We start from the raw sequence: 27,528 nt of genomic DNA, 5'->3' as shown, positions 1-27,528 counted from the left end.
GGTTCAAGATACAGATGTCCTGTCTCTCCAAGACCCAACCTCACCAGTGGTGTTTCTGTAGTGAAAGGATGTATTGGTACTCTGTAGAGGAACAGATAAAGAAGTTGGCTTGCACTGAAGAGCCACAGTGTGCGTATGACAGTGCTGTTTGTAGAATAGGAATCACTATTGCATGGTCCTGTGATATACCCACTGTCTAAGATGCAGAAAGGTGAGCCTGTTTGAAATACCTGACTATAGTATCACAGAGCCCTGAAAAGGTACAGTACCTGTCCATAGGCAGTAACTAGGGGGATTTTTATTAGTGTGTTCGTGACTGAGTTGTTAAATACATTTTTTTTCCTTGATCCTGTAAAATCCTCCAGGCTAAGGCCTCTACACCACTAAACCGAGCATCGTCTACTCCCAAACTCATTGATTTCAATTGTATTTTCCATGGTGTTTACAAGAGGCACTTGTTTGTCTGCCCTTGGGCTATGAAACAAGGATAACTACACATACAACAAATATCTCCATCATTCACACCAAAACCAGTCTGCAGCTTCCAAGCTGTGAAGAGGCCTACAGGCATGTATGAATGCAGAGCCTGCCTGGCCCAGGGTATAACCAGTCCCACTGAGGTCTGCTCTCATGGAATGTAAACAACAAAACAGGGCAAGTAGGCTGAAAAATACATGCTGTGTGAACATCTGAGGGAAATGCTGTTTTCTCGGAGGCCTCTGCTGGCCTGTGAATTGTCTTCTTTTGTGAGGTCACGGTCTCCTTTCTCCATTCTTATCAATAAATCTTGGCCTCAGCCAAGGATCTTCAGTCTTCTGGCTATGGGTAGACTTTGGCAGCCTGTTGGGTGGGCCCGTTTATAGCCCTCAGGTGGATCATTCACCTAGAAGAACCCCTCTGAAAGTCAAAAGAGCTTTAACAAATAATTCTCTTGTTTTACAGAGAGAGGATGCAAGCCATGGAGAAGCAGATTGCCAGTCTAACTGGCCTTGTTCAGTCTGCACTTTCTAAAGGGCCCATTACAAGTAGTAGCAAAGAGTCATCTAGGTAAAAAGAAGCAAGGCATGCAGGGGAAAAAATAATTCAACTTGCTTCTCCATAATCACTACAGCCATTTATTCACTGAAATTCATTTCTTCGTGATCATTTTAGGGCTGACATGTTTTGATCTTTATTAATCATGGTGTGAGGGTTGTTCTTTTGGTTTTGTTTATCTTATGGTAATTCTTGGGCAAAGGTAACGCTTTGGCCCAAGAAGGCTCAGAGGGCTTCCCAGTGCATGTGGCTTATTGGACCACTTGCCACGCAGTGCCTGTTACTACCATCCATGTGTGTCCACATCCGCCACCATCTGAAAATCACTGTGTGCCCAGCCGCATCTGCCTGTGTCAGCACACACCTGGGAAGCCTTTTCCATCTCGGGCAATCATGGCGCTGATGTCCAATACTTTCATTGCTTAGTCCATCACCGCTAATTCTTAAGAATAGAAGGGTCAGGGAAAGATGGTGGCACTTTGAAAATTGTAAAGTTGACTCTCTTTTTCTTTTATTCAGTGAGAAAATGACGAAAGCCACAGCCAGCAGGAACCAAACAGATGGTGCAGGTGAGTGTTCCCAGGAGCTCTGGAGGACCGTGAGTTTCAGTCAGCTCTGGCTGGCTTCACAAGTACTCAGTGTTTCTCCAAGTCATTTGGTATGATGCTGAGGCGTCCTAAGGAACTCTGTTGCTACTGCAGCTTCCTACAGTGCAGAAATTACTACCCTCATTGTTCATCCACTCACTTATATGACCTTCATTAGTTCCAGGCACTGGTGTGCAGAGAGGCTATGGTAAATGTGGAACATGGTGCTGGCTGCCTAGAACTTCAAATCCACAGAAAAGTTGAAATACATAAGTATTGAGTATCAAGAGTCATGGGATAAACTCTACCCAACAGGGCTTGCCTGGATTGAAAGCATCCCCTGGGAAGGTGATGGAGGAGTACATAGAGAACTTAGAACTTAGGGAAGCGAAAAGGAGAGGATCCTTCCAGGTGGAGGCAACTAGGGGGTCCCTGAAGTGTAAAGTGAAGCCACTGGGCAATTCCACTCTGAGGAAGGACATTAGCCTGGATGTGATAGGGGAATGGAAAACAGTGACTGGGAAGCAGTAACCACTTCATACATCTAGACTGGGAATGAGAATGAACGTGACTCAGGGCTTTCTTTTTAAATACTAACATCCCCCTGAAGGAGGACTGACTCTGTCACCAGCATAACCTCCTGGTGTCACCACATCTGTGTGGTGACAGCCTGCTCCTGCAGTCCCCAGGTAGGCCACCTTGCAGAAGATGCTGTCTTTCTGCCTGCTGGGGTAGAAACAGGCCGTGGAAGGAGCATGCTCACTCACATGCTGAGGTTCTGCAGAAGCAAACAGCCAGTTGTATGAAACCCCTAATCTGGGGAAAACCACATCTAGTTTCCTGCAGCACAGGAATGTGGATAGGGTTAGGGATATAGGCTCCCAGCCCTGGCTTGACTTGGGCTGAGCAAAGCCTAGCACTCAGTTCTAAGGGATGCTTCTCCAGCATTCAACTTAGAAATCCGTCAGTGGCCTGGGCTGAACCCAGACAGTTTTTCCATGGAAATCTCTAAACTTGACTTCAGAGAAATTGCTAGTTTGCTTTGGGGATATTTATTCACTCATTTTCTTATTTATTATGACCTTAAGGGATAAAATTAAACTACTGACACTAAAGCCTTCATTGACTCAGGAATCCATTCTGGAAATGATGAGTGTCCCATGCATGATTCTGCTCAATAAGCACATGCTGGTTTGTAGGCTTTGATGCTTTCTTGATTTCTGTAGGGTAATGATAAGGAAACATTCGGGGAGTGTTTCCTGTGTGCCTGGCACTGTTCATGCATTAACCCATTAATGTCGATCCCCAAGGAGTAGGTATCATTTTATTTCCTTGTTCCAGGTAAGGACGTGGACCACATATCTACACACATGTGACACACAGTCACATTCCCCTCATCCTTTCATGTTATGATTCACAAGTCCCTTGAAAAATACACAGGATGTTTTATTTCTTCACTCTGAGATTTTTTGTAAATGTCTCTGTTGTGCAAGAAACAAGTGTAATTTCTTTGGCCATGTTTCCAATTGTGATCAGTAATTGTGGGGGACAGACAATGTTTTCTGAAAAGCATAGGCCATGCCATTGGCAATGTGAGTGATTTTTCCCTCCTGTGTCTCTGCCCATTTGGTCTTTCTCTTTCTAATGAATGTACCAAGGCTAGATACTATCCATAGGGGTTTAGTTGCCATAGCAGCCAGTACAGTGCACAAAATATATTAATTCTTCCATAAGCCTAGGAAGTAAACAATAAGAAAAGCAGTGTTATCCCTGTGTATAGACAAATGACAGACTTATATAGAAGGAACTCATTTGGCCAAAGGTCAACACAAATGAAGTCCAGACTTCCTGGTTATGTTAGAAATATGTAATTTACCGTAGACATAAGGGAACAGAAGGCATCTCCCACTACTGAGGCATACCGTGTGTGTTATGTTGTTTGTTGTCTCAGCACACCTAACCCTATGAGAAAGATGTTTCCATCTGTATCTTATGGAGAGAAACACCCAGTAAGTTAAGATGCTCAGAGTCCCCGGCTAATGACAGTCAATCTCCCTAACGCTCACACCAGTATTAGTTCTGTTCAACAAGACATATTAAGGTCACATCACATGTACACTTGTTAAGATTCATGTTAAGATCTAACTAACCAAGGACCAGTGAGATGTGCAAGTCTGGCAACCTCAATCCCCAGAATCTACAGAACAATAGAAGGAGAGAACAAACTCCAGAGTTGTACTCTGACCTGCAACTGTTTGCTATGTCATGAGCAACACACACACACACACACACACACACACACACACACACACACACACACACACGCACTACTACTACTACTACTACTACTACTACTACTACTACTACTATAATGAGGATTTTAAGATGTAAACTAACCAAGATCAATTACCTGGGGTAGGCTCAGTACACAGGATGGAATAAGATTCCGGAGACAAACTATATGTTGTCTCTTCTTACTAGACTGAATGTGACTACCCATCTTTGGGTGTGGTATACCATCTCCAGGTCTTGTGACTCCAGTGTGAGTGAGGACCTCCTCGGAGTCCCTATCCAGAGTCTGCATTTCAGAGCCCTTGCTGTAGATCCTCTATAGCTGTTGGGTTACCCCCGGTGCCCTGTACTTGGTGGAGACTCTAGATGGATGTAGGGAAGATGGTCCTTTCTACCATTCTGCTCAGAGAGTTCACCCAAGGTCAGTAAGGTTCACTCTTTGCCAGACATCTGGCTAAGCAGCTACAGGTGTTGACTTCCTTAGCCCACAGGGTAGCACCAATACCCATGTAAGCAAGTACAGAGAGAAGTACACCATTAAGCACTTGCTTGCTCAAGGTCATGCATGGAAAAATGGATAATGAGAATGACTTCCAGGGTCTGGCCTAAATATTTAGCAGTGGCTAAAATCAAATAGATAGGCAGAAAGCAGTTTGTGAGGAAGTGAGAGGAGATACTGAATTGGATCTACTTATAGGAAAGGCTGAGGTGACTTGAGGTCATTGGTATGTGGCTCTGAAGATAAATTGTATCTTGATTTTAGTCACTGTGCAAGGATCCCAAGGTTTGTAGAAGGAATGGGCCTTCATTTTGCTGAGGAGCTGACAGGACAGACTGACTCTCACAGTGTCATTTTTACCAGAGAGGTGACATGGTGGTTCCCTTTGCTATACAGATGACATGTGATGCACCTGGGGAGTGTTCACATGCCTGTACACATGCATCTTTGCCTACACACAAGGCATAAGCTGTCGGATTCAAAAGCGACAACTTGGAACTGGTAGTTGTTCCCTGTCAGAATACCTGACCTTGGAAGACACTAAGTTAATTATGACATGCTCCTGTAGCAGGAGATCTCACTGGATGTTCTTTTCCTTTGTACCTCACAGTGGGAAACTGTCTTTTCAACAGCTGCACAGATGGCAATATTGACTTTTCTGAGGGTGATTTTGTTCTGGGCGTAAGGGATAGAGACATGTGAAAATTTCTCGAGCCCTGATTGGTGATGGTGTGAATAACCACTAAGGTTCATGAGAATAGCCCAATATGCTGTGTGTGTGTGTGTGTGTGTGTGTGTGTGTGTGTGTGTGTGTGTGTGTGTGTGTATGCATATGTGGGTGATACAGATTTAGCGTTTACTCTGCGGGCCTGTTCTATAAGAATAGCTAGAAATGCTGTGTGTGTGTGTGTGTGTGTGTGAGAGAGAGAGAGAGAGAGAGAGAGAGAGAGAGAGAGAGAGAGACTGACTCTGGGAGTCTGTTCCATATCTTTGTACTCTCTTTAAAAGGCCAAACCATCTAGTAAAGATTCTTTAAACCTAGCTGGCCCTGTAAGTCATACTTCATCTTAGGACCCTCTCCATTGGGCTCACAAAATGTAAGAATCTTATGTAAGTTGAACCAAAGATAGAAGCTGTGGCAGCAGGGAATAACTGAGGATTTCTCCTTCTACCTTAGCCCCTTTACTGCTAGAGGGAGAGCCCAGGGCCTCAGAGCACTCCACCGCTGAGCTATGTTTCTGGCCTAGATGTTTCTTTCCATTGCCTTTTGGTTTTAATTTCTTTTTCCTAAGGAATTTTTAAGTGAAGTCATGTTTTCTTACTAAGGGTGATAATACACAGAAATCTTGCTTCTTTTGGTTGTAGAAACCCGTGAGGACTTAGCCAAGTATACCCTCTTTAATTAGTTCCCTGTGTCCATCTCCAGCATGTCCCATGTCTACCTACCAGCAGGGGATGGTCACACAGAAACAGAATGCTCTATGAAGGCCCAGAGATTAAATCTTCTCCTCCTCCAGATGACAGATACATACGTGTGTGTGCGTGTGTGTGTGTGTGTGTGTGTGTGTGTGTGTGTGTGTGTGTGTGTGTGTGTATGTGATATAAATATATATCACAGATTTTAAAAATCTAAAATTTATAAGATTTAAAATTATTGGAATACCAAGAGCCAGAAATGCTGTTAATATTTTGTCCTATATACTTTTCAACTTTTGTCTATGAAACCCTGTGCATTTAAAGAAAAAGAAAAAGGAAGGTGGAAGAATCACAGCATAGGAGGATAGGGAGGGAGGGAGGCAGGGAGGGAGGGAGGGAGGCAGGGAGGGAGGGAGGGAGGGAGGGAGCATGGATGGATACAGAGGGGCTGGCAGTGGCATAGACACTTAGCCTCCTTGACATGGCATCCTGATGTAAATACTGCTCTGCCATCCCATGACAGAACATGATGGTTGACACACTGCAACTATTAGCATTCTGTGACCTATTGTTTTCCTGATGTTTTTCCTAATTAGTTTTTTAGTCATCTGTGTGGAGACAGGCCTCACAGCTCAGGTGCTGTCTGCATTCAAAGGCCTCTGCTGTTTTTTTGATTCTGTTATTTTTTCCCTCACAGGAACGGTCCATGTTTCTGCTGGGAAGAGCCTGGGCACTTTGGAGTCACCACTGCCTGCTGGTACCTCAGCCATCCACATGAGCCTGCTTGACATGAGGCGTAATGTGGCCGAACTCAGGCTCCAGCTCCAGCAAATGAGGCAGCTCCAGGTACTTCTCCCAGATATGTCCCTTATCTCAGTTGCTCTCCATCTGACTTTTCTGTCCCCTCCCCATTAGCCCCAGCCCTGCTGGAACTTCCCTGGGCTCCTTGACCTACTCTCCCTAGGAGCTAATTAAAGGTCCCACACATAGTATCATAATAGCACAGCTCCTTATTTGTGTGTAAGCTTGGTCTAGAACCTTCCACTATGACTATAGCCAGTAAATGACAACTTCGCTTGACAGTAAGTGGAGAGAGAAAACCTTTCAATGCCTGATTTTTTAGAGGAGAGCTGCTTCATGGAGCATACTACCAGCCAAGGCTACCAGTTCTCAATATGGTGGAGGTCCATCAAGAACAGATTCCCTTCCTCCTCTTTAAAACTATGAGTTCAGCATAGAAGACAAATTCGTAAGGGTAAAAAGAAGCTACTGGGATGATTTGTTGAGAACAAACGATCTGCATTTTATTTAAGTGGTATGTTCCAGGTTTCCTTTGTCCTTTCCACCCCCGAGGAGTACATGAGCTATCGGGAATCAAAGGGAAGGCAAAAATAACTCTTCACATTCCAGATCTTGGTCAGAAAACACTGTGAATCTGACAAAGTGGGATATTCCGTCTCCTGGCTTGAGTCCTAAGGAGCTGGGAGGCACAACAATGCATGAGGTCACATGTTTGCCTGCAGTGCAGCCTCGCCCTCCCTGCCTTTGGCAAAGGCTTGGACATTGAGGGCATAGTCCTAGCTTGGGCTTTATGGAGACATCTCTTTGACCTCTTTTAAGAAGCTCATAATCCAAATATTGTTAAAAGTTGAACACACCCAGGATCTGGGGGCAGCCACTTGGGTGGGGCTCCCCTGTGGTGACTGGAAGCAATGCCCAAGCAGTGAGGTACATGAGCCACAGCTCCTTTCTGCACCCAAGTGGCATAAACCCAACACATTTCCCGCCTTTAAAGCTAAGAAGTGCTTTCCCACTACCTGTGTCCAGCAGTGGAAAAGGGGGAGGGACAGCCAGAGCCAGGCATGAAGTCATGCTCAGGCCTCTAATCCCAGTGCTGGGAGGCTGAGGCAGGACAGTCATGAGTTTGAGGCCCACCTATCCTGCATAATAGATCCTGTCCCCAAATCACTTCTTCTAACTTTAATTAAAATTAAATGTAAAATAAGGGCAGCTGCTTCGGAGGACCTCCCCTGAGAGCCTGGAGTACATGGCGAGGGTTGACAAAATAGCCCACATTGCTCAGTGCTCAGACACACACCATTCACTCACTCTATCCCTCTGTCCTAGACACCTGGGACATGTTTATTTCAATCACCTCTGAAGCATGGCATCTGTGAAAGTCCATCTTGGATGGACTTCTCCTTGCTTTGAAAAAAATTTGTTTTTCATGTTTGTGGTGGGCGGCATATATGTATGTATGTACTGTATGCCTGTGAGTGTGCAAGTGTGTACCTAGGTACCTGTGCATGCAGAGGTCAGAAGAGGATCTCGGGGCTCTTCCTCTATTGCTCTTCACTTTATTGCTTTGAGGCAGGGTCTCTCTCTGAGCCAGAAGCTTGCTGTTTCAACTAGGCAGGTTGCCACTGAGCTCTCAGGATCCACCTGTCTGTCCCTGTCCTCCAATGCAGAGAACACAGGCCTGTGTAGCCATGCCCTGTTTTTCATATGAGTGCTAGAGGTTCAAACTCAGGTCCTCATGCATGTACTCTTATTCCTTGAGCCAGCTCTCTGCGAAGAAGGGAAAGGAGTATAGGAAGGGAGGGGTGACAGACAGACAGACAGATAGATAGACAGAGCATGAGAATAAGAATGAATTGATCCATATCAACCTGGTATGAATCCACAGCCTCTCATTTTCTTTGGAAATAAAAGCATATCCTCTTCCCCAAAGTAATATATCTTTTGATTTCTATTTTGAGGTCAGACATTTTTAAAAATCTATAGGTTGGTTTAATCTAGTAGTTTTCATAATCCAATATCTATTGGCTTTTTTTCTTTATATTACTGTATCCTTTCTTTTAAGACTTTATTATTTAAACTATTTTTATTTTGTGACTGTATATACCATTCCTCTTTTCCCAAGCCTATGTATATTTTTAAACTCATTGTAACCTGTTTAGAGGGGTTTTTCCCCATCCGAATCTGTCTTTTCTGAATATCTGTATTGTTCTTTGATCACATGAGATGAATCTTAAATGCTATATTAGTAGCTGGTGCTGCTCAGCTTGGCACATGTGTTGATACACGGAGGTTCTGGCAGAAGCCACATTTACCGCCTAGCTCTGGGAAGTTGTTGGGTCCACGCTGCCACTGGTACACCCATTGCTCATAAGCCCCATTTAAGTGTTGGGTAGCAGGTCCTCTTACAAGACCTGTACCTATCTTTGCCACTATCAATGAGCCAGGATCTCACCTCTTTAAAAGAGCCATGCCTCTGTTTGCTGCTAATAAACAGAGCTTACCTGGGAGAAGGCAGTCACCAAGAAGTTACATTTAACTCCATTTTTGTGTGTTTGGAACCTTTTAAGAAAACTTTCTCAGGTTTTATGTGGATCTAAGTTGCATGACAGTGAGTCTGTGTCCTGATAATTGCTCCCAAATAATCATAAGAGACTAAATATTAATTATAAATGCTCAGCCAGTAGCTTAGGCTTGTCTCCAGGCAGCTCTTACAACATAACTAACCCATTTCTACTCATCTATGTGCTGACCCGAGGCTCATTTACCTCATCTATGAATGTCCCATCTTGCTTCTTCTGTGTCTAGCCCTCAACTCCTCAGACCGCCCTTCTCCATCCCAGCATTTTCTCTGCCCCCAAAATCCTGCCTAGCTATCAGCCAATCAGCTTTTTATTAACAATGAGAGCAACACATTTCCATCGTGTACAGAAGGATTATTCCACAGCATGCCCCCTCTTCACACTGCAACTGCCTTTTAGTACCACCAGGTAGCTGTTTGGAAATTGTGTTTCTCACTGGATATCCTCTGTCCAGTCCCATGTTGTGGTGCCCCTGACCCTCCATGCAAATTTAATCTACCATTTCTATAGTAAACCCTAACTCTTCTCCAAAGTGAGCAGCTGTGGGTTTGGGGACATGGGTGCCATTGCTTTATCATGAGCACAAACCATTGCCTCAGCCATTTCATAAGCATTTGAGACACATTTGGTACTTTGGGTATGTTAGCTATGGTGCCACCTTAAGTGGCACATGGCATTGTTTGGTTCTGGAATGATTGGGAGAGATCTCCTATCACCTGCCACCTCTGTCAACTCTCAAACCTACCCTATGTCAGCACAGTGTAACACAGTCAATTTCTTAACAAGAATGTTTTTGACCAAGGTTTAACAATACTATCCTAGCCCTATATAACTTCAATTTCCTTGGTTCTCTCTGGGAGTAAATGGAAATGAGCAATGTGCCATTGGTTTAGAGGTGTTAGCAGTTTCCAGAGCAGACCCAAGGGGAAAGTAAGTGCTTTGTTTCTTAACACGGTTGCCATCGTCACCTCATCTCCACACTAATCTTTGTATTTTTTGTGTCCCAGGCTTCCATTCCCCATGAACTTCTGTCTTGTCAGCCAAAGGAGTCTATTTAACACAGGAACAATTGAGGATAATTAAGCCGTGGCAGCACCAATTCTCCTTCAGTACCTGTACTATCCTACACCTAATCTGAAATGCAGCCCCAGAGTGATTATGAGTCCAGTAATAGAGTTATCATTAGAGACATGCAGAACTCGCTAGAACAAAAATTGAATTAGAAATTCCAATGTTCTTTGAGCTGTGTTATAAAATAGTGAAACTGAATGAACTCTTTTGTGTTTGGCAGCCTGCTCCAGTAATTAGATAATTAAATCATTGGAAAGCCCTAGAGTGTAGCAGATCATCATACGTGAACATTTCATTTCCAGAAGTGATAGATCCTTTTCGGGAATAAAATATGAAGCAGACACAAGGGGTGGTTAGATGGGGAAAATGATTGTCAATGAGGCTATTGAGACAACCATGTCCCTCTACATGTGACTCACTGTCTTCCATTTCATTGAGTTATCAGTAGACAAGACATGCTCCACACATGCTGCCCATTAGAGTCACCTCTGATCCCTCACAAAAGAACATATACTGAGTCACCCTGACAGAGTCTGACTTCATTGGTATAGACTGGTAGGTAGGTTAGTGGTTCTAGAATATTCCAGGGTAAGAATTACTGCTTTCGGGGATTCTGAATGCTCAATCCAGTGACATGCCTCATAGACATGCCAGGATCAGTCAGCTCTCTCTATTGCTAAAGTGGATGTGAATGTGTACTACTTGGTAAGCCCAGAAGGAGATGGTAACTTAAACTACTCCAAACTGTGCTCATCAGCTATGCCTCCTCTGCTACATCTGACTTGCTACAAGCCACAAGCTGATGGAATATTTACACTACTGTCTTCTCACTCCCAAGTAACCACTGGGTCCACAAAGATGGCAACAAATAAAGAACACTGTAACTCAACAAATGTTCTCTTCAACAGATGATGACCTTTATCCATTTCTTTTCCTGATATATTTATAAGTAAAAATCTACTTTTTTCTAATGGTGAATAATTCCTTCCTGCAGAATGTCCCAGTGCATAGAATTTTTTCTTTCCAAAAGAATTCCAGACCCACAGAGGTGACTTCATTTCTGTCCCTCTCTAGGTTGAGGAGAGAAATGTATTTCTGGAAGAAAACAAGTTCTGTGGAGACCACAGTTGGAATTTCACCCAAATCAAAAGAATGTAAACATTCTACTGTTCCAATTCACACATTATTTTTTTTCCTTAGCCCCCTATCTCTTTATCTAGCTTCCTGTTCATAAAAAATATCAGGTTATTCTGAACTTAGTGTTGCATTTTTAGGGTTCTTGGAATCTGCTGGGTTCTCCCCCCGCCCCCTGGTGAGGGAGGATCAACATTAAAGAGAAGACTGCAGTTCACAGAGCCCAAGGATCTGGCCTAACATAATTCAACATTTATCTTAATGTATCTTTCTTGCTAGAGTCTTTTATTTTCTGATGTCCAAAATTATAGTCAGGAGAATGTGTATGCCAGAGGAAAGCACACCAAAAATTGGCCCTTGTAGAACAGACCATTTTTCCACCAAAACAGAAATGATAAATGGAACTGATACAGAAGTTGACAGTTAAGTTACTGAACAATTTACCAAGCCCCAGTCAGATCTACAGACAAGAGACTATCTAAGATGCTGAGACAACATCCAGATAGCATGTGTCCATGACCAGGCATTGTTTGTTTTGTTCCCTGAAGCCTTGGGGGATGTTATGTGGGTGGTTAGGAGTCATTCTGGGGTCTGGTTTTCAATCCCAAACTCCCTTGTTTGTGGTATAACCACTGCTCAGTGTTACGGGTAGACTGTAACATCTGGCCCATTTTGCCAGCTGGCCATGTTGTCAAGGCTGGTTTCACCCACCACATCAGGGATGAGATAAGGAAGTACAGGGCTATTTTGAGGTAGATAGATTTAAACAGTTTCCTACACTATTCATGAAGTTGACATGGATAACTCACTTGGCCCAATTAAGATTTAATGGCCAAGAACATTCTAAGTATGCTTATAAAACTGTCAAAGGCATTTTCAATAAATTGTGTTTCTGGTTATGCAGGAGTAGTTGCAGCTCCACTCACCATCCCATTGTTGACAGCTAGAGAACTGGGAACTATTGAACATGACTTGCAGACACTGGACAACAGAGAACTTGAGTAGCTTAGAAGGATGGAGACAAGGGAGATGAATCCCTCGGTTGACCCATGCATTTGCCTGGAGGTACTTTCAAGATGAAATGCAGAAACTCAAGCAGTTCTAGGATCATCTTGCTGTGCTAAGGAGATAAAATCAAAGTTCAGAGAGCTGAAGTGGCTAGCATTTATGGAATGGAGTGCCAAATAGAAGAAGTCTCTATCTAGAAAAGACTGTGTTAATCTGTGGGCCAGCTATTGGGTAATTAACCAAGTATGTGTAGAATGAACAGACCTCTGGGCCAAGTAAAGACCATGTGGGTAAACCAGTGAGCCAGAATTTTCCTAGAGACCACCCAGGCCTGGAGCAGTTCAAGTTTTCGAAAGCAAGAATGTTGGATACCTTGACATTAAGTACAGACTAGAAAAGGCCTAGATCCCAGTCTTTGGACTAAAGTAGCCCTAGTGTAAACATTATACTAGATTCTCCCTACAAAAGGTTAAAAATAATCCTCTCAGTAACAATGACTAGCCTGTCAGAGAATACCCAAAATCTGTAAGGAAAACAATAAAAGTTAATACACCATGCCTAATGTCCAATCAAAAACTACTAGACAATGAATGATGGCCAAAAAAATATGCAAAAACTTCAAAAAGCTATTCAAATTATTCTTAAGGATTTAGAAGAAAACCTGAACCAATGCTATAAGAGATTAAGAGCAGAGTTTTGATAGTTAAAAAAAAAAAGTATCTATATAGATGTAAAAGATGAAACACTTGCCAGTGAAAGCAATAGAAAATAGCAACAGAAACCATCCAAAAGTTAAGAAGACATTACACTAAAATCCAGTGACCAATGGAGCAGTATCAAAGGGTCAATGCGGGAAAGAAAACTATCACAAGAGAGTGTGGGTGCAATCTTTCCAAATTTGATGAAGGTTATAAATCCACAGACCAAGAGCCCAGTAAACATCCAGACTGGTAACGAAAAAGGAAACCACAGCAGTAGAAGTTGTAAACAGATTGATTTAGAAAACAAGGATTAAATAGAAAAGGCAGACAGAAGGGGGAGAAGCATTTCATACAAGGAAATATAAATTGGGATTAATATTCACTTCTCATCAGAGACAAGACAAGACAGAAAACAGTTTAATGACATCGTCAAAGGCCCACAAGGAAAAAACAAATCTGTAAGGGAGGATACTTACTGCCCAACTCTTTTTATGAAGTCAGTGTTACCCTGTCCTAGTTAGCTTTTTATTATTGTGATAAACACAGTGACCAAAAGCAAGTGGGAGAGGAGAGGGCTTATTTGACTTACAAATCCCAATCACAGTCCATCATGAAGGAAAGTCAAAGTAGCAACTGAGGCAGTGGCAGTGGACAGGTGCTGCTTACTGGCTTGCTCTCCATGGCTTGCTCAGCCTGCTTTCTTATACAAACCAAGGGCCATCAGCTCGGTGGTGACACTATTCACAGTGAGCTGGGCCCTCCCACATCAATCATTAATCAAGAAAATGCCCCATAGACATGCCCACAGGCCAATTTGATGGAGACAATTCTTCTTCAATTGAATTTCACTCTTCCCAGATGACTCTAGTTTGTGTCAAGTTGACAAAAAACTAACCAGACATACCCTAAGAACAAAAGCCAAGGTCAGAAAATCACAGACCAGTAAGCAGTCCTTGCAAAAATAAAGCAGGCAAACCCTTAAAATAATAACAAAGTCCAGCACTGTATTAAAAAATAATGATCTCAAGTATACCAGAGTCCTTTAACATAGAAATATAAGCTGGCATGTTGGGCCCTATCAACAGAATAAAAAAGGCATGTCCTCTCAGTAAATACAAGAGGAGCATGCTGGAACTCACCATCAGTGACTCCAACACTCAGCAGTCTCCAGAGAGAAAGAACCTTCTTCGGCCCAAAGGAAATGGTATTGCTAGTGAAACTCCACACATTCCCCTGTTAAAGCAAGAACCAAGTGGAAGGAAACCCAACTTTCACTTCTATTTAGCACTGTACTGAATATCTTAAAGCTAGCAAACAAAATGCAAGTATATGACAAGAAAATACAAAGTGTGCTTGTCTCTCCTCACAATTATGATTGTGTGTGAAATTGAAAGGGATCTAAAGGAGTGTCATTAGAAATAAGTGACTTTAGCAATATCACCAGAATCAAGTCAAAACTTAAAATGTTTAGTATGTCCATACAAGGGAATGTCACTCGGCCATAAAAAGAACAAACTGCTGAAATAACATTGTTGGAATCTCAGAAACCCCGGGCTGGGCTGGGAGTATAGCCCAGGGGTAGAGCAGTTACCTAGTACATGTGAGGCCTTGAATTCCAACTCAGCACTGGGGCTGGGAGAACTGAATGAAAGAAGTCAAATACATATAGACAGTGTGTGATTCCATTCGCATGATACTCTAGGACAGGAGGAACTGTTCTGTGATAGCAGAAGTATGGGTGATTCCATGGATTTAGGATTGCAACCTTGAGGAGTTATGAAGGAAACTTTCATGAGGTTTCCTAGTGGATACATCTGTGGACTTGCAGAACTGTGTCTTAGTGTGAGCACACACTTCTTACTGTTTGTATACTGTCCCTTCACATAGTTGATGTTCTTTCATCAACTGAATGACAAACCTACAAACCTTACTGATACTCTGTGATACAGAGAACGACCAAGGACATATCTCTAGATCAAAATCTTTCCCTCTGCTTTTCTTTTTGCACTCTGCTAGGATGAAGCAGGGCATTTTCATGGCCAGGAGATAATGGCAGTAACAGAGCAGGATAGATGAGGAGAGAGTAGACTAAGAAACTAGCTAGTTCGGCATTTCTCCCTTCAGGAATTGCTCCTCACAGTGCCATAAGAAGTTCCTCTCTGTACCATCAGCTGAATCCCAGGAAGCCTGGCAAGGAGACTAATAAAGCCTAACACTTAGGAACAGCCATTTCTCTTCTACTCTGGTAGCACAGTAACTCACTTAATTATTACATGAAATTGTCACCTTCCAGGATATCCATAGCTGTGACAGAAATGTTTTATGTGCCAGAAAGTATGCCTAAAGCAAGACTCTTGTCTGGATAGAAGAGCCATTTGGGAGTCAGGATAAAATGACCTGTTTCTAACCTTGATTGAGCCTACAACTGCCAATGAGCCTGAACAAGTCACATGACCTCTGGAGGGGTCTATTTCCTACCTTCTAATTGCAGGGTGAAGGCCCTCCCAGCAATAATTCCTATTTTGATAGCCATTTTAATGTCTATTGCTAATGGGATTGCAGTGTTCCTAGAACTTGTTTCTTTGTGGGTGTGGCCAGGAGGGTTATGGTAGAGGGCTGTGCCCTAGGTCATGACACAGTGATATGGTCTCTCCTTTCATGAGCCCCTTTCTAAGACCATGACACTGTCCTTGATGGCAAAACACAGTCACTCAGGAAGTCAAAAGTTCCTGATGCTCAGTTTGCATCCCAGTTAAATTAGACACTTCTCTCGCAAACACCAGGCATCCATAACCTTTACAACTATTTCATTGTGTAATTCTTTGTGACTTACATATTCATCTCCATTCATTGTACCTCCCCATCCCAGGCAGAGCTCTGTGGAACTTACTTCACAGCCCTGAATTTGAGCACAGCTTTTCTTAGAAGACAGTGTTACTGTTTATGTTTCATTGACCTATACAGTGTTGACTCCAGACCTGCTGCAGCCTCTGCAGCATAGGCTGAGTCCGGGCTCATCTGAGCCAAGGGGGAGTCACTCCCTAATTCAACTACTTAGAGAACAATTCTGGCTTTTCCACTGTTCTTTGTTGTCAAGATGGCTGCTTAAGTTCATTTATTCAGAAGATGTTATCAGATCCTCTTTTTAGAGCAGAAATTAGCAAGAAGACAGGAAGACCATTTCAGGAGGTGGAAACAGCAGGTTCAAGGCCAGCGTGGCAGAAAAGAGTTCAGTAAGTCAGAAAGACCAAAGGATGTTGGTGTGGGCACAGGGAGTGTAGGAGGCATACCTGGAAGAAGCTAGACACTCAGGAAGGGCTGTCTCAAGGAAGGGCAGGGTAAAGCTATAGACAAAGGACATTAGCAAAGCTGTGGGAACATGACTGTGAGTCATAGAGGTCACCAAGAGTGGCACACTTTTATTTGGCTCCCTCCCAGATACAACCACAGGCTCCACCCCAGGTTTCTGCTCTCTGATAACAATAGCTGATATGTACTCAGAGTTAGGTTTGTATCAGACTCTATCCTAAACATTTTTTAATTGTCTCCCTAAATCCCCACAACCAGCCAAAAGCACTGTCCTGTTACCACACTTCCTTATTAATAGTGATGAAAGCTAGTGACATTTACGGCCATAGTCTTTTAGTCTTTTTAGTCTGTAACCATTGTGCAGAATCTTGCACTGACATTGGGACCCAATGGTGCCTTTGCATGTGACCTAGTTTACTCCTTACTTGGGTAATGGAGATCTCAGTGAGGCTTTGAACAAGTGATACCATGGTCAAACTGTACTTCCCTTCAGTGTGAAGATGGGATGGGAAAGACGATAACAGCGTCCTCACTCCTGTGTGAGGTGATAGCTTGTAGTGGAGAAGGGTCCAGAAAACAATTCAGGTAACTGAAGGTCTCTCTGGTGCTTCTGGGGGACTTGGGGATAATGTAATGAGTATAATGCAATCACTGCTACTGAGACTGATGGATATATGAAAGCCCATCATTGCCCTGCCCCAAGGATGCAAGTGTTGACAAGTGTCTTATGAAACCTCACTGCAAAGTTGCATACTGTGTGCTCCATGAGATGAAAAACCAGTGAGTTCTGGAAACCGTGTGGAAATTATGGGCTTAGATGCACATGCAGTCTCTGTCAAATCCAGTGAAACTGGTAGATTCCCAAGAGCCTTGCTCTCCTCTGGACTCAGTATCATTGTCACCACCAATAGCAAGTGCTATGATTCCATGGTATTGAGACATGGAGCCAAATGAACCTGAGGGGACAGATTCACTTTAAAAAGACATTCTGAAAAATTCCTGTCAACCAGTGATTGTTGAGTATTCATGAGAGCCTGCAAGGAAAGCAGATCTCACATCATCAGACAAACGTGAAATGGAGAGCATGAAAATCTAAGTGGTATGCCCCATGTCTCTAGTGGGCCGAGGATTGAGGGTTGATTGATTTACAGGGCTTCCAACACTAGTGTTTTGGCTCCTCTATAAAATTATGTCTATCTGAATCTGTGTCTTGAGTCTATGAAACAGTAGCCAAGGGGTAGAAAAGAGTCTACCTTTTTTTTCCCCAAAAAACTGAGGTTCAGCTGTCAGTTCCCTGCTAAAGCCCAGCTGTTCCTTAGGAAGCGATATTATAGACAGTCCTTGCTTTCTCCTCTTTCTTACCAAAATAACGATTCAGCTGTGGTTTTTCTCTGAGCCCGCTTCGAAAGACTGCAGGGCATTCAGTCTTCACGATGGCAGAGAGGCAGAGCCAATGGAAGCTGATTTCTTTTGTTCCACAGCTGCAGAACCAGGAGATTCTGAGGGCCATGATGAAGAAGGCTGAGCTGGAAATCAGTAGCAAAGTGAAAGAGACCATGAAGAGACTGGAGGATCCCGTGCAACGCCAGCGCACCCTGGTGGAGCAAGAGAGACAGAAGTACCTTCACGAAGAGGAGAGGATTGTCAAAAAGTTACGGTGAGTGCTGGTTACCTGAGAAGAAAAACTATATACAGTTCACAGGGTCCTCTTCTTAGTTGGTATTTTTCTCCCTCTCTTTATTGAGCCCCTACTGTGTACGCCAGAGATCTGCTGTCCCCGGTGTCTGTAGTTCCAAGTGTCTCTCCATCAAGGCCTGGGACATTCTACAGTCCCCATAGCAACATGTCTCTTGACCAGGAAAGTGTGGGACATCCCTAGGGAAGGGGGCAGGTGCATTGGCAGGAGAATTGGGTACAGGGTGCTAATGACGTCTCGTGTTTGAATTGTCCCATTCCTATCTGCATGGCACAGTCTACAGACCATACTCCTGCTTTGGAGACTTGCTGGATGCCTGTCCGGGCTGTGCATGCAGAGACTGGAAGATCATGGGAACTCACACAGAACAAGAGAACTAACTCCAGAAAAGTGTCCTCCGACCTCTACCCATGTGCCCTTGCATGTACAGTCACACACCATCTACACACAGCACTCATTTAAAATTTATGAAATATGTCCTTTTGATGATATCACGAATGTCCCTTGTGTCTCAGACACACATTAGGATAACTTGGTGGGTCTGTATGGCAGAACAGAGGTTAGGAAAGATGAGAGGAAACTCTGACCCATGAGGCTTAGAACGTGAAAGCGTGAGGACAGAGAGGTGAAACTGGGGTTTAAAAGAACAGAGAGCAATTGAGTCAAGATCTTCCATGCTTTGCTACATGGATATAATGTACTTCTGTTGTGAGAGGATTGTTTGTACTGCCACTCCACTGCCAGTAAAGCCACCTTGAATCAGAGGATGGAGTCAGGCATTGGCTGACCGGGATTAGCCATAGAGATGTTGGAAGACTGAGAAGGTCTAATAGAGAGGGACAGGAAGGAAGAAGAGGGGATTTCTGGGGATAGGAAAACATGGAGAGAGGGTCAGCCAACAGACTTCTAATAAGAGTCAGGTTAGGTTCATTTGAATAAACAATATGCTTCTTTTTAACAAAGGCAGAATCAAAAACAAATTGAGTCAATGCTGTAATCCGTAGCACCCATGGATATCTGATGTTTTGTTGAGCAAAGCCAACATTTCAGAAGCCCATTGATGACTTTCAAAAGATGGCCTGCATTCATTTTTAGATGCATTGTCTCTTTTACAATCTGAATTAACACAAGTGACCTTCAGTGCTATACATGGGAATCACAAGCACACGAACGACAGAACACTAGTCAGAAGTTCCCTGCTGCACAGCAAAGGGAAGCCGAGTTTGGGGATCTTCCCATCACAGTGTTATGGCGCACAAGGGGAAGACTGTGTAAGAGAAAGTTGAGTGGGATTTCATTTTGTTGGAATGGATTCAGGTTAAGTAACATCTCCTTGGAGGAGTGTCTGCATACTGACCAGCATATGTGTGGTTGATGGAACAGGAATAGCACGAGGGTCTTATCACAGCCTGAAGGGAGTGGATGCAGTTCAGAGTCACACGTGCAGTAGACTGTGCTGAGCCCATGAGTGAATTTCCCTCACAAAGGGCATCGTATTCAGAGGTCTCACGAGGGCTGACCCAGTTCCCTCCTCAGGGAGCAGCAGCTTTATGTGTCCTGTGGATATGCTCACATAATGCCAGGTGTGTTTCACAAATGCAGACACTGAGGAGCCAAGGTGTCCTCCTTTGGCCCTAACGATCATTTCTGACATTTCTGTATCAGAATGGTTGATATCACCAACCACTCCATCTTCCTGCTCAAAGAGTCATTTGTTGTGTGTGACTTCGTCCTTATTGAATGGATACTCTGTCCTGCTGGATTCCCTCTTACAGCTGCCCTCCCTCCCTCCCCCTCCCTCCCTCCCTCCCTCCCTCCCTCCCTCCCTCACTTACCTAGAGGAAAAGGGCCATGTCACCTCCGCAATGGCCATCCACTAGGAATGGCTCCAGGAGGAACAGTCGCCATTCACTTGCTGCCACCTAGTGGCCCTGTGTTTCTCTGCATGCTAGCCTCACTAATCTTTAAGAAAAGCTTTCTCTTGAAGTTGTAGGCAAATTGAAAGGATACAAACACATGGGGTGGGCAGATTGTTTTTGTTGTTTCAAGTGGAAGAATGTAACTTAGCTCTGCTGGAGTTAGTATTCTGTGTACAAAAGTTTATACACACACACACACACACACACACACACACACACACACACACACACACAGACACCAGAAATCAGATCGCTAAGTGCTTAGCCATAAGAAGAGAAGCAATCATTATTGGTGGGACAATCAGATATACTAGAGGTTATCTCTTAGGGAATTTTGAGGATAGTTTTGCTCTCTCCCAAGGACATTTGGCCATGTCAAAGGATATTCACATGTGTCACAAATTACTGGAATGTGGAGTGGCTTGCTATTGGCACTCAACAGGTAGAAGCCAGAGATGTAGCTAAAGATCCTTCAGTGCACAAGACAGTCCTGCACTAAACAAGAAATTATGCTGGGTAGTGGTGGCGTACGCCTTTAATCTGAGCACTCAGGAGGCAGAGGCAGATGAATCACTGTGAGTTCAAGACCAGTCTGGTCTACAAGAGCTAGTTCCAGGACAGCCTCCAAAGCCACAGAGAAACCCTGTCTCAGAGAAAAACAAAAAAAAACAAGAAATTACTTTGTCCAAAATGTCAGATACCGAAGTTGAGAACCCCTCCACTGTGGTACTAGAGGGACTACACCTCATATTACTCTTCACACCTCCTACCTCCATCTCTAGTCTATCACTACTTTCTTCCCTCTGCTTTTCTCTCCTTCCATTCTGGTCACCAAGTGTGTACATATTGCTCCCTTGGCTGGCATGAATACCTCTGAAAATTCAAGCAAGCCACAAGCACACACACACACACACACACACACACACACACACACACACCCCTTGCCAGCCACGGCTTCAAATGACAGGCACAAGAGAACATTCCTTAGCTGCCTTATACCTCTATGCAATGTTCCAAAGCAAACTACCATCTAGTGTGCTTCCACCGCTTCCATGGAAGCCTAACGAGGGGCTGGGACACAGCAGAAAATGGGGAGTGCCCTGATCCTGTCCTTTCTGAGATGCTCCATGCTCAGCTCCCCTGGTATCTACTCTCCTCACAGTGAGCTGGAGGACTTTGTTGAGGATTTGAAGAAGGACTCGTCATCCGCTGGCCGAGTGGTGACTCTGAAAGATGTGGAGGATGGAGCTTTCCTCCTGCGACAAGTGGGGGAAGCTGTGGCCACTCTCAAAGGTGAGTTTTCTGCTGGAAGGGAGCAGCGGGAAGTGTGTTTCTTGGGATGTTTAAGAATCTTTCAAATACGCACCTGTCATCCCAGCAACTCTGGAGGCTGAGGTGCAAGGATCCCTTGAACTTAATGGAGAACAGCCCAGGGAAACAGTGAAATCCGTTTTAAATAAATAATCTTTCAGATAGTGAAAGAATCATTCAGGACTTCTTAGAGAGGACCCTTACAGAGGGTGCAGAAAATGGAAATTGAATGATAGGATTAAAACTGTCTGTTTAATTGTATTACTGCGCCTTATAGACGTACCAAACTCTTGAAAACAATGCTAACTTCCAGTGGACCTTATCCATAATACACAGGGAATGGATCTATTGGGGCTGTGACCTTGTCCCGGGTCCCTTGGTCTGACCATCTGTGTTCTTAAGCCACTGCCTCCTCACCTGTGTAGGCATGGTACTTCCCTGTGCTACTCTAGGTCCTAGGAGTGGGCTGGGTGTGATTATTCTGCCTTCCTATTCCATAACTCACCACTGGTTTGGCCTGTAGGAGAGTTTCCAACCTTGCAGAATAAGATGCGTGCTGTCCTGCGCATAGAAGTTGAGGCAGTGAGGTTCCTGAAGGAAGAACCACACAAGCTGGACAGCCTCCTGAAGCGAGTGAGGAGCATGACGGATGTCCTGACCATGTTGCGGAGGTGACTGTTGTGGCCCGGGTTGGGTGGCTGGCTAAGGAGGGGGGCTCAAAGGCTGCTGTGCAGGTCATGGGCTCTATGTTCCTGCCCCTTTCCAAGAACCTATTTCTAGTAACATCATGACTTATCACCCCTTATTTATGGCACCCACAACTCCTTCAGCTCCGAAACATTTGCTGCAGTGTGGCTTGAGGATATAATTCTACAGAGTAGACTTTCACACTGGACCTGTCATAGGCTTTTAAATTATTAGTCATGGGCTGAGCTTAGTGATAGTGTGTATACCTGGGTTTGATCCTCACTGCTATAAAAGTAATGAATTGAAGAATAAAATTAGATAAGTAAATAGTTTAAAAAAATAAATGTAACATTTTGTAGGTGAAGAACAAATTAAAATATTCTGGTTTTTGCCTCCTTCACCTTGGGGGCGTAGGAGACTTCAGCTAAAAACAAAAACTTTGTCAAATGTTTATCAACTGAAAGAATATCTGAGAACATGCTGGTACCACCCAGGAAAGAAGCTTGGCATGCATAAGTGGACTTGCTCATCAAAGATCATTACTGTGAAGAAAGATCCAGAGAAATCACTGCCTGATCTGTAACTTTCAATGAAAAAATTCTAGAATCTTCATACCCATGTTTACAAAGGCTGAGGTGTAGCTCACTTGTCTAGGATGTGTTCAGCTGTGAACGATACCACCACAAAAAAAAAAAAAAGAAAAAAGAAAAAAGGAAGGAAAGAAGGGAGAAAAGAGAGAAAGAGTAGTTCCCAGGCAGAAGTAGTATGTCAGAAACTTTGTAAGAATTTTGTTTCCTGGCTAATCTCTCTATCAGATTTAGAAGAGAATTATATTGGGTATGCAGTTAACTTTAAGATGGATAACTAGTCATAAGCAGATTTGATTTGTCTAACAATCACCAACCTCAACAAGATAACTCTTCCAAAGCAGGTGTATAGTCCACTGCAGAAATACCAGATGCTAAAGGAATTCTAAGTCCACATAGACCATCCAGGAAGGAGCTGTATTGTGTTACATCGTTCATTTTCTCTCACCAAGTGAACTCTTCCCTCCAGTATAATAAAGATCAGTTCAAGTACTTTTTCAGTAAGCTATTGGCCAAATTCGAGAGCCCATGAAGTCTAAACTAAGCCAACGTCATTAAATGAAAACAGTGGGCTGGCAGGAAGCAATGTCCCTTCTCTCTTCTCTCTGGAAACCAGTTAAGAGATGTTCTTATACCCAGTGCTGGGTGATTAAGCTCAGTATTTGTTGTAGAACCAGTGAATACAGGGTCTTGAATAAGATGGGATCGTGTGATATCAATCATCAGTGACTTGGAGATTTAAGTAGCCTTTAGTAGGTAAAGTAAAAAGCAAAAGAGACACCGATGTGAGTAGCAGAGGAAAGTAATAGAATGTAGGGCCTTTTGTTCAAATCAGAAGGAAAATGTATTCTAATGAAAAGAGAACAAAAAACTAATTAAAATGTGGGGATCAAGTCCCCTGTTTGACATTTCTTGATACATAACTTTACAGTGTTATCCCAAACACACACTCCCTGTAGAAGGCACTAACTTTGCTTGTTTGTTTTTCAAGCCGGGGTTTTTCTATGTAGCTGTGGCTGCCCTGGAACTCACTCTGTGGACCAGGCTAGCTTCAAACTCAGATCTGCCTGCCTCTGCCTCCTGAGTGATGGGATTAAAGTCATGTGCCATTTCTGCCCAGCTGTAAGAAGGCACCATCTTTATTGCCATTGTTACATTCTACAGAAGTACTGGAGACTCAAAGTGGCAATGTCCCTGGCATTCTAGAGCATGTTAGAACTAATACTCAAATACAGGGGTGTGTACTTCCAAAGACCACTGTCTTTTCCACTGTAGTCTGTATGAAAATGGACACATAATTTTGAATGACTCCCAAAGAACCAAGCATATGCTTATAATCCCAAGTTCAAAGTCAGTATGAGCTACACAGACTTTGTCTCAGAACCCAAGCACATGGACATAGAGCATGTTCAAAAGGATGGGGAATAAAACACACCTCAATTTGGAGTCACAGTTGGCCTTAAATTCGAAAGACTTGGTTGATTCCACATGAAGGGAAAGAAAGCAATAAGGTGAGATACAGGCTGAAATGGCTCATAGTCCAAGAAGATTTTGGAGACTTCTAGAAGCTTCTGAGTGAGAATTCAGTGTATTTGAGGGCTTCACAGGCCAGGATCAGGCAGAGGAGTGATTATTGGTAAACATGTGTTCAATTACATTTACCACCACCAGTGAGGGACTAGTCTTAGTCTGGGCACAATAGTGTTACCGTAAAAGAAAGAGACTATCTCCTGGGGCTCATGGCATGACTAAGTGGGTAAGGGCACATGCCACAAAGCATGAGGACCTGAGTTCAAATCCCTAGAATCCATGTAGTACCAGGCACAGGAGCATGAGTATACCTATGACCAGATGGAAGGCAGAGACAGGAAAGTCTCCACAAGCTCACAGGCCATGCTGACATCAATAGCAGCAATGAGATCCAGCCTCAGCAAGGTAGAAAGTGAGGACTGAGACTCCACACATTATCCTCTGATCTCCACGTGGACCATGGCAGATGTGTTTCTGAGTTCCCACCCAAACAAGACCATCTTTTGAAGAAAGAACTACAAAAGCCCATGTGGCTTTGGAACTTTGCCAGGCTAACCCTCACCCCTAAACCATCCTGAGTTCTTTAATATTTTCACCTAAACGGGTACTGATACATAGCGTTCAGATACACCACAGAGAGAGCATGGAGGAACACGCTTCATCATTTAACACTGCTGTGTATGGTTTCTCCTAGGCATGTCACTGATGGGCTCCTGAAAGGCACAGATGCAGCCCAAGCTGCACAGTATGTCGCCATGGAGAAGGCCACAGCTGCAGAGATCCTGAAGCATCAGGAGGAGTCAGTCCATGGGCCCGGGCAGCCCCTCCACAGCAGCACCGGAGGCCCTGGTGATGTGAAGTCAGAAGTGGTACCTCTGTCCACCATGACGGTTCACCATGTACAGAGCTCCCCTGTGGTCATGCAGCCCTCCCAGCACTCCTCAGCCTTGCTGAACCCCGCCCAGAACTTGCCTGGAGGGACTGGTTCCCATACAGCCAGCCCTACAGCGGTCACACAGGAAGTAACCTCTGCACCACAGTCTGCTCCAGCCCCCCAATCCCCTCAAACTCCAATGAATGGTTCTTCCATGCAGAGCTTGTTCATTGAGGAAATCCACAGTGTGAGTGCCAAGAACAGGGCAGTGTCCATTGAGGTACAGTCCTATTTCCATTTCTCACAACCCCATGCCCTTTCCTACCGGGAGTGTATATTCTGGTTGTTATATATTTAGATATCGATGTGTGAATATGTATTGTTCACATATGAATAGGACTGTATCCACATGAATACAATATGAATCAAAGGTATATGGTGACTAAAGGTAGCTTTTTATGGATATTTAGGAGTTTTATTGTTGTTTGCTTTCAGATTTTTCTAGAAACAGAATACAGGGGTAGGTCATTAGGTGTAAGAATGACCCCTAACCTGGAGGAAGATGGGTCAGGGGTATGCTGGTAAATGTTGAGCAACTGGCTCTCATGGGGAAATACCTGATAGGAAGCATCTGCCGGCTCCTATGTGCGCTGATCTGGGTCTGGTATGCCCACCTGAGGTGGCTGAATGTAAGCTTGCAGAGAAATGTGGCAGTGAGTTTTCTGAGCCAGTACACACAGAGCCACCATGCTAAGATGAGCTTGGAGAGGGTTTGTCTCCCATCATGAAGTCACTAGAATCTGGGTAAGCAGAGAAGATAACGTCTTAGTTTGCTTTCTGTTGCTGTGATAAACACCATGACCAAAAGCAACTTGGGGAGGGAAGGGTTTATTTGGCTTACATATCCTGGGCCTCAGTCCACCGAGGGAAGCTAAGAAAGGAACCCAAAGCAAAAACTGAAGCAGAGACCATAGAGGAGCACTGCTTACTGGCTTGTTCTCCGTGTTTTGCTCAACATGCATTCTTATATACCCCAGGACCACCATGCTGGGGATGGCACATATCAATTACTCATCAAGAAAATGCCCTACAGGTTTGCCTACAGGCGATCTTATGGAGGCATTTTCTCAACTGAGGGTCCTCTTCCCAGATAACTCTAGCTTGTGTCAAGTTGGCAAAATAATTTATTATTTAGTATTTAGGAGAGCATTCTGGAATAGAGCAATGCTGGAGAAGAAGGAAGGCTGTGAGGGAACCAGGTTATCTGGTAGTATGCTGATGTGGGAGCACTTGGAAGCCAGTGCAAGGTCCCTAGGGTGTGACTTAGAGATGTTCAAGAACATGGAAGGTCTGACCAGTGAGTGAGTTTTCAAAATGGTGTCTCCAGGAAATCCAGAGACAATACGAAGAGTCAGTTGAGGTGATGGGTCTGGAACTGAGGGAGCTGACTGGGAAGTTACTGCAGTAGTCTGAGAATGGAAACAGAGCAGTGGCTGTGGTGGGGAACACCCGTATTGTAGCAGTTGAAAGGTTCAAGCAGGAATGTTGTGAGTTAGAGGGCATCCTGGGTTACACAGGAAGATGCTGGGGTGGGAATAGGTCAGCAAAGCACTGGCTCAGCGTGTGCTTCTTCCCGGGTTCCCCATTACTGAAAAATAAACAAGTCAAATGACATTTAAAATAAAACATTATTTTAAGTATATTAGTATATTTCACTTCCCCAGCTCTGACTTTCCCCTAGTCCCAGGGCCTTTTCTCCTGTCCCTAGAAACCTGGTCATACCCCCCTTCACCTGTCTTACATGGCAGACAACTCCAGGTCTGTTAAGATGACCTACTAAAACTGCCATGGTCGTGCAGTCTCTAGACAAGAGGTAGTTTCTATTCCATATGCAATGTCTGTACCTTGATCTGTGTCACTTAAAAATTGCTTATTGAGGGAGAGACAGAAGGTGATTGGTGGAGTATGACTCTATCCCCAGCACTGGGGGTGGAGGTAGGGTGTGCCTTTCCTTACTTAAAGGATGTCAGTGTGACAACACTTTATTATTATTATTATTATTATTATTATTATTATTATTATTATTTGAATTAGAAACAAGATTGATTTACATGACAATCCCAGTTTCCTTCTCCCTCCCGTCGTGACAACACTTTTATTTTATAAACATCTACTAAAAACCTGGCAGGCAACATTATTAATAAGATGTATATATTTCAAGTTGTGTAAGGACACTTAGGACTGTCTCCAAAAATGTCCTGTGCATGGGTAGAGACAGAGGCCCAGGGCCTTTCTGTCACCCCGGCCATTGACAAATCAGGTATGCTTTATTCACTCACTGATCCTTACTACCTCTCAGAGACTCTGGGTCAGCAGTGAGCCAGGCTTTCCTGTTTGTGGCTCACCAAGTATGAGCCATGTGGTCAGTGCTAGGGAGGGAAAACACAGAAGACTGATGATGGTGGAAGTGGGGCTTCTGTTGGTTTTTGAAA

At 43.8% G+C, this 27,528-nt stretch overlaps 1 protein-coding gene across 5 annotated transcripts in view; it reads left to right on the top strand.

Annotated features, from left to right (window-relative positions):
- Window positions 1–27,528, top strand: part of Kiaa1217 (KIAA1217 ortholog) — a 65,781-nt gene that overhangs the window by 22,738 nt on the left and 15,515 nt on the right. For 4 of the 5 annotated variants that reach the window (XM_035442798.1, XM_035442797.1, XM_035442796.1 and 1 more), the window contains 6 exons: window positions 1,555–1,604; window positions 6,527–6,675; window positions 17,914–18,089; window positions 21,210–21,340; window positions 21,882–22,029; window positions 24,857–25,316. In XM_035442798.1, coding sequence (XP_035298689.1) covers window positions 1,555–1,604; window positions 6,527–6,675; window positions 17,914–18,089; window positions 21,210–21,340; window positions 21,882–22,029; window positions 24,857–25,316 — 1,114 coding nt within the window. Of the gene's footprint in view, window positions 1–942; window positions 1,048–1,554; window positions 1,605–6,526; window positions 6,676–17,913; window positions 18,090–21,209; window positions 21,341–21,881; window positions 22,030–24,856; window positions 25,317–27,528 lie in introns of all 5 variants that reach the window. The other variant, XM_035442800.1, reaches the window with a different exon arrangement.

This window comes from Cricetulus griseus, chromosome 3 (genome assembly GCF_003668045.3).
Source record: "Cricetulus griseus strain 17A/GY chromosome 3, alternate assembly CriGri-PICRH-1.0, whole genome shotgun sequence".
NCBI lineage: Eukaryota > Metazoa > Chordata > Mammalia > Rodentia > Cricetidae > Cricetulus > Cricetulus griseus.
This window is presented reverse-complemented; position numbering and strand designations above follow the sequence as displayed.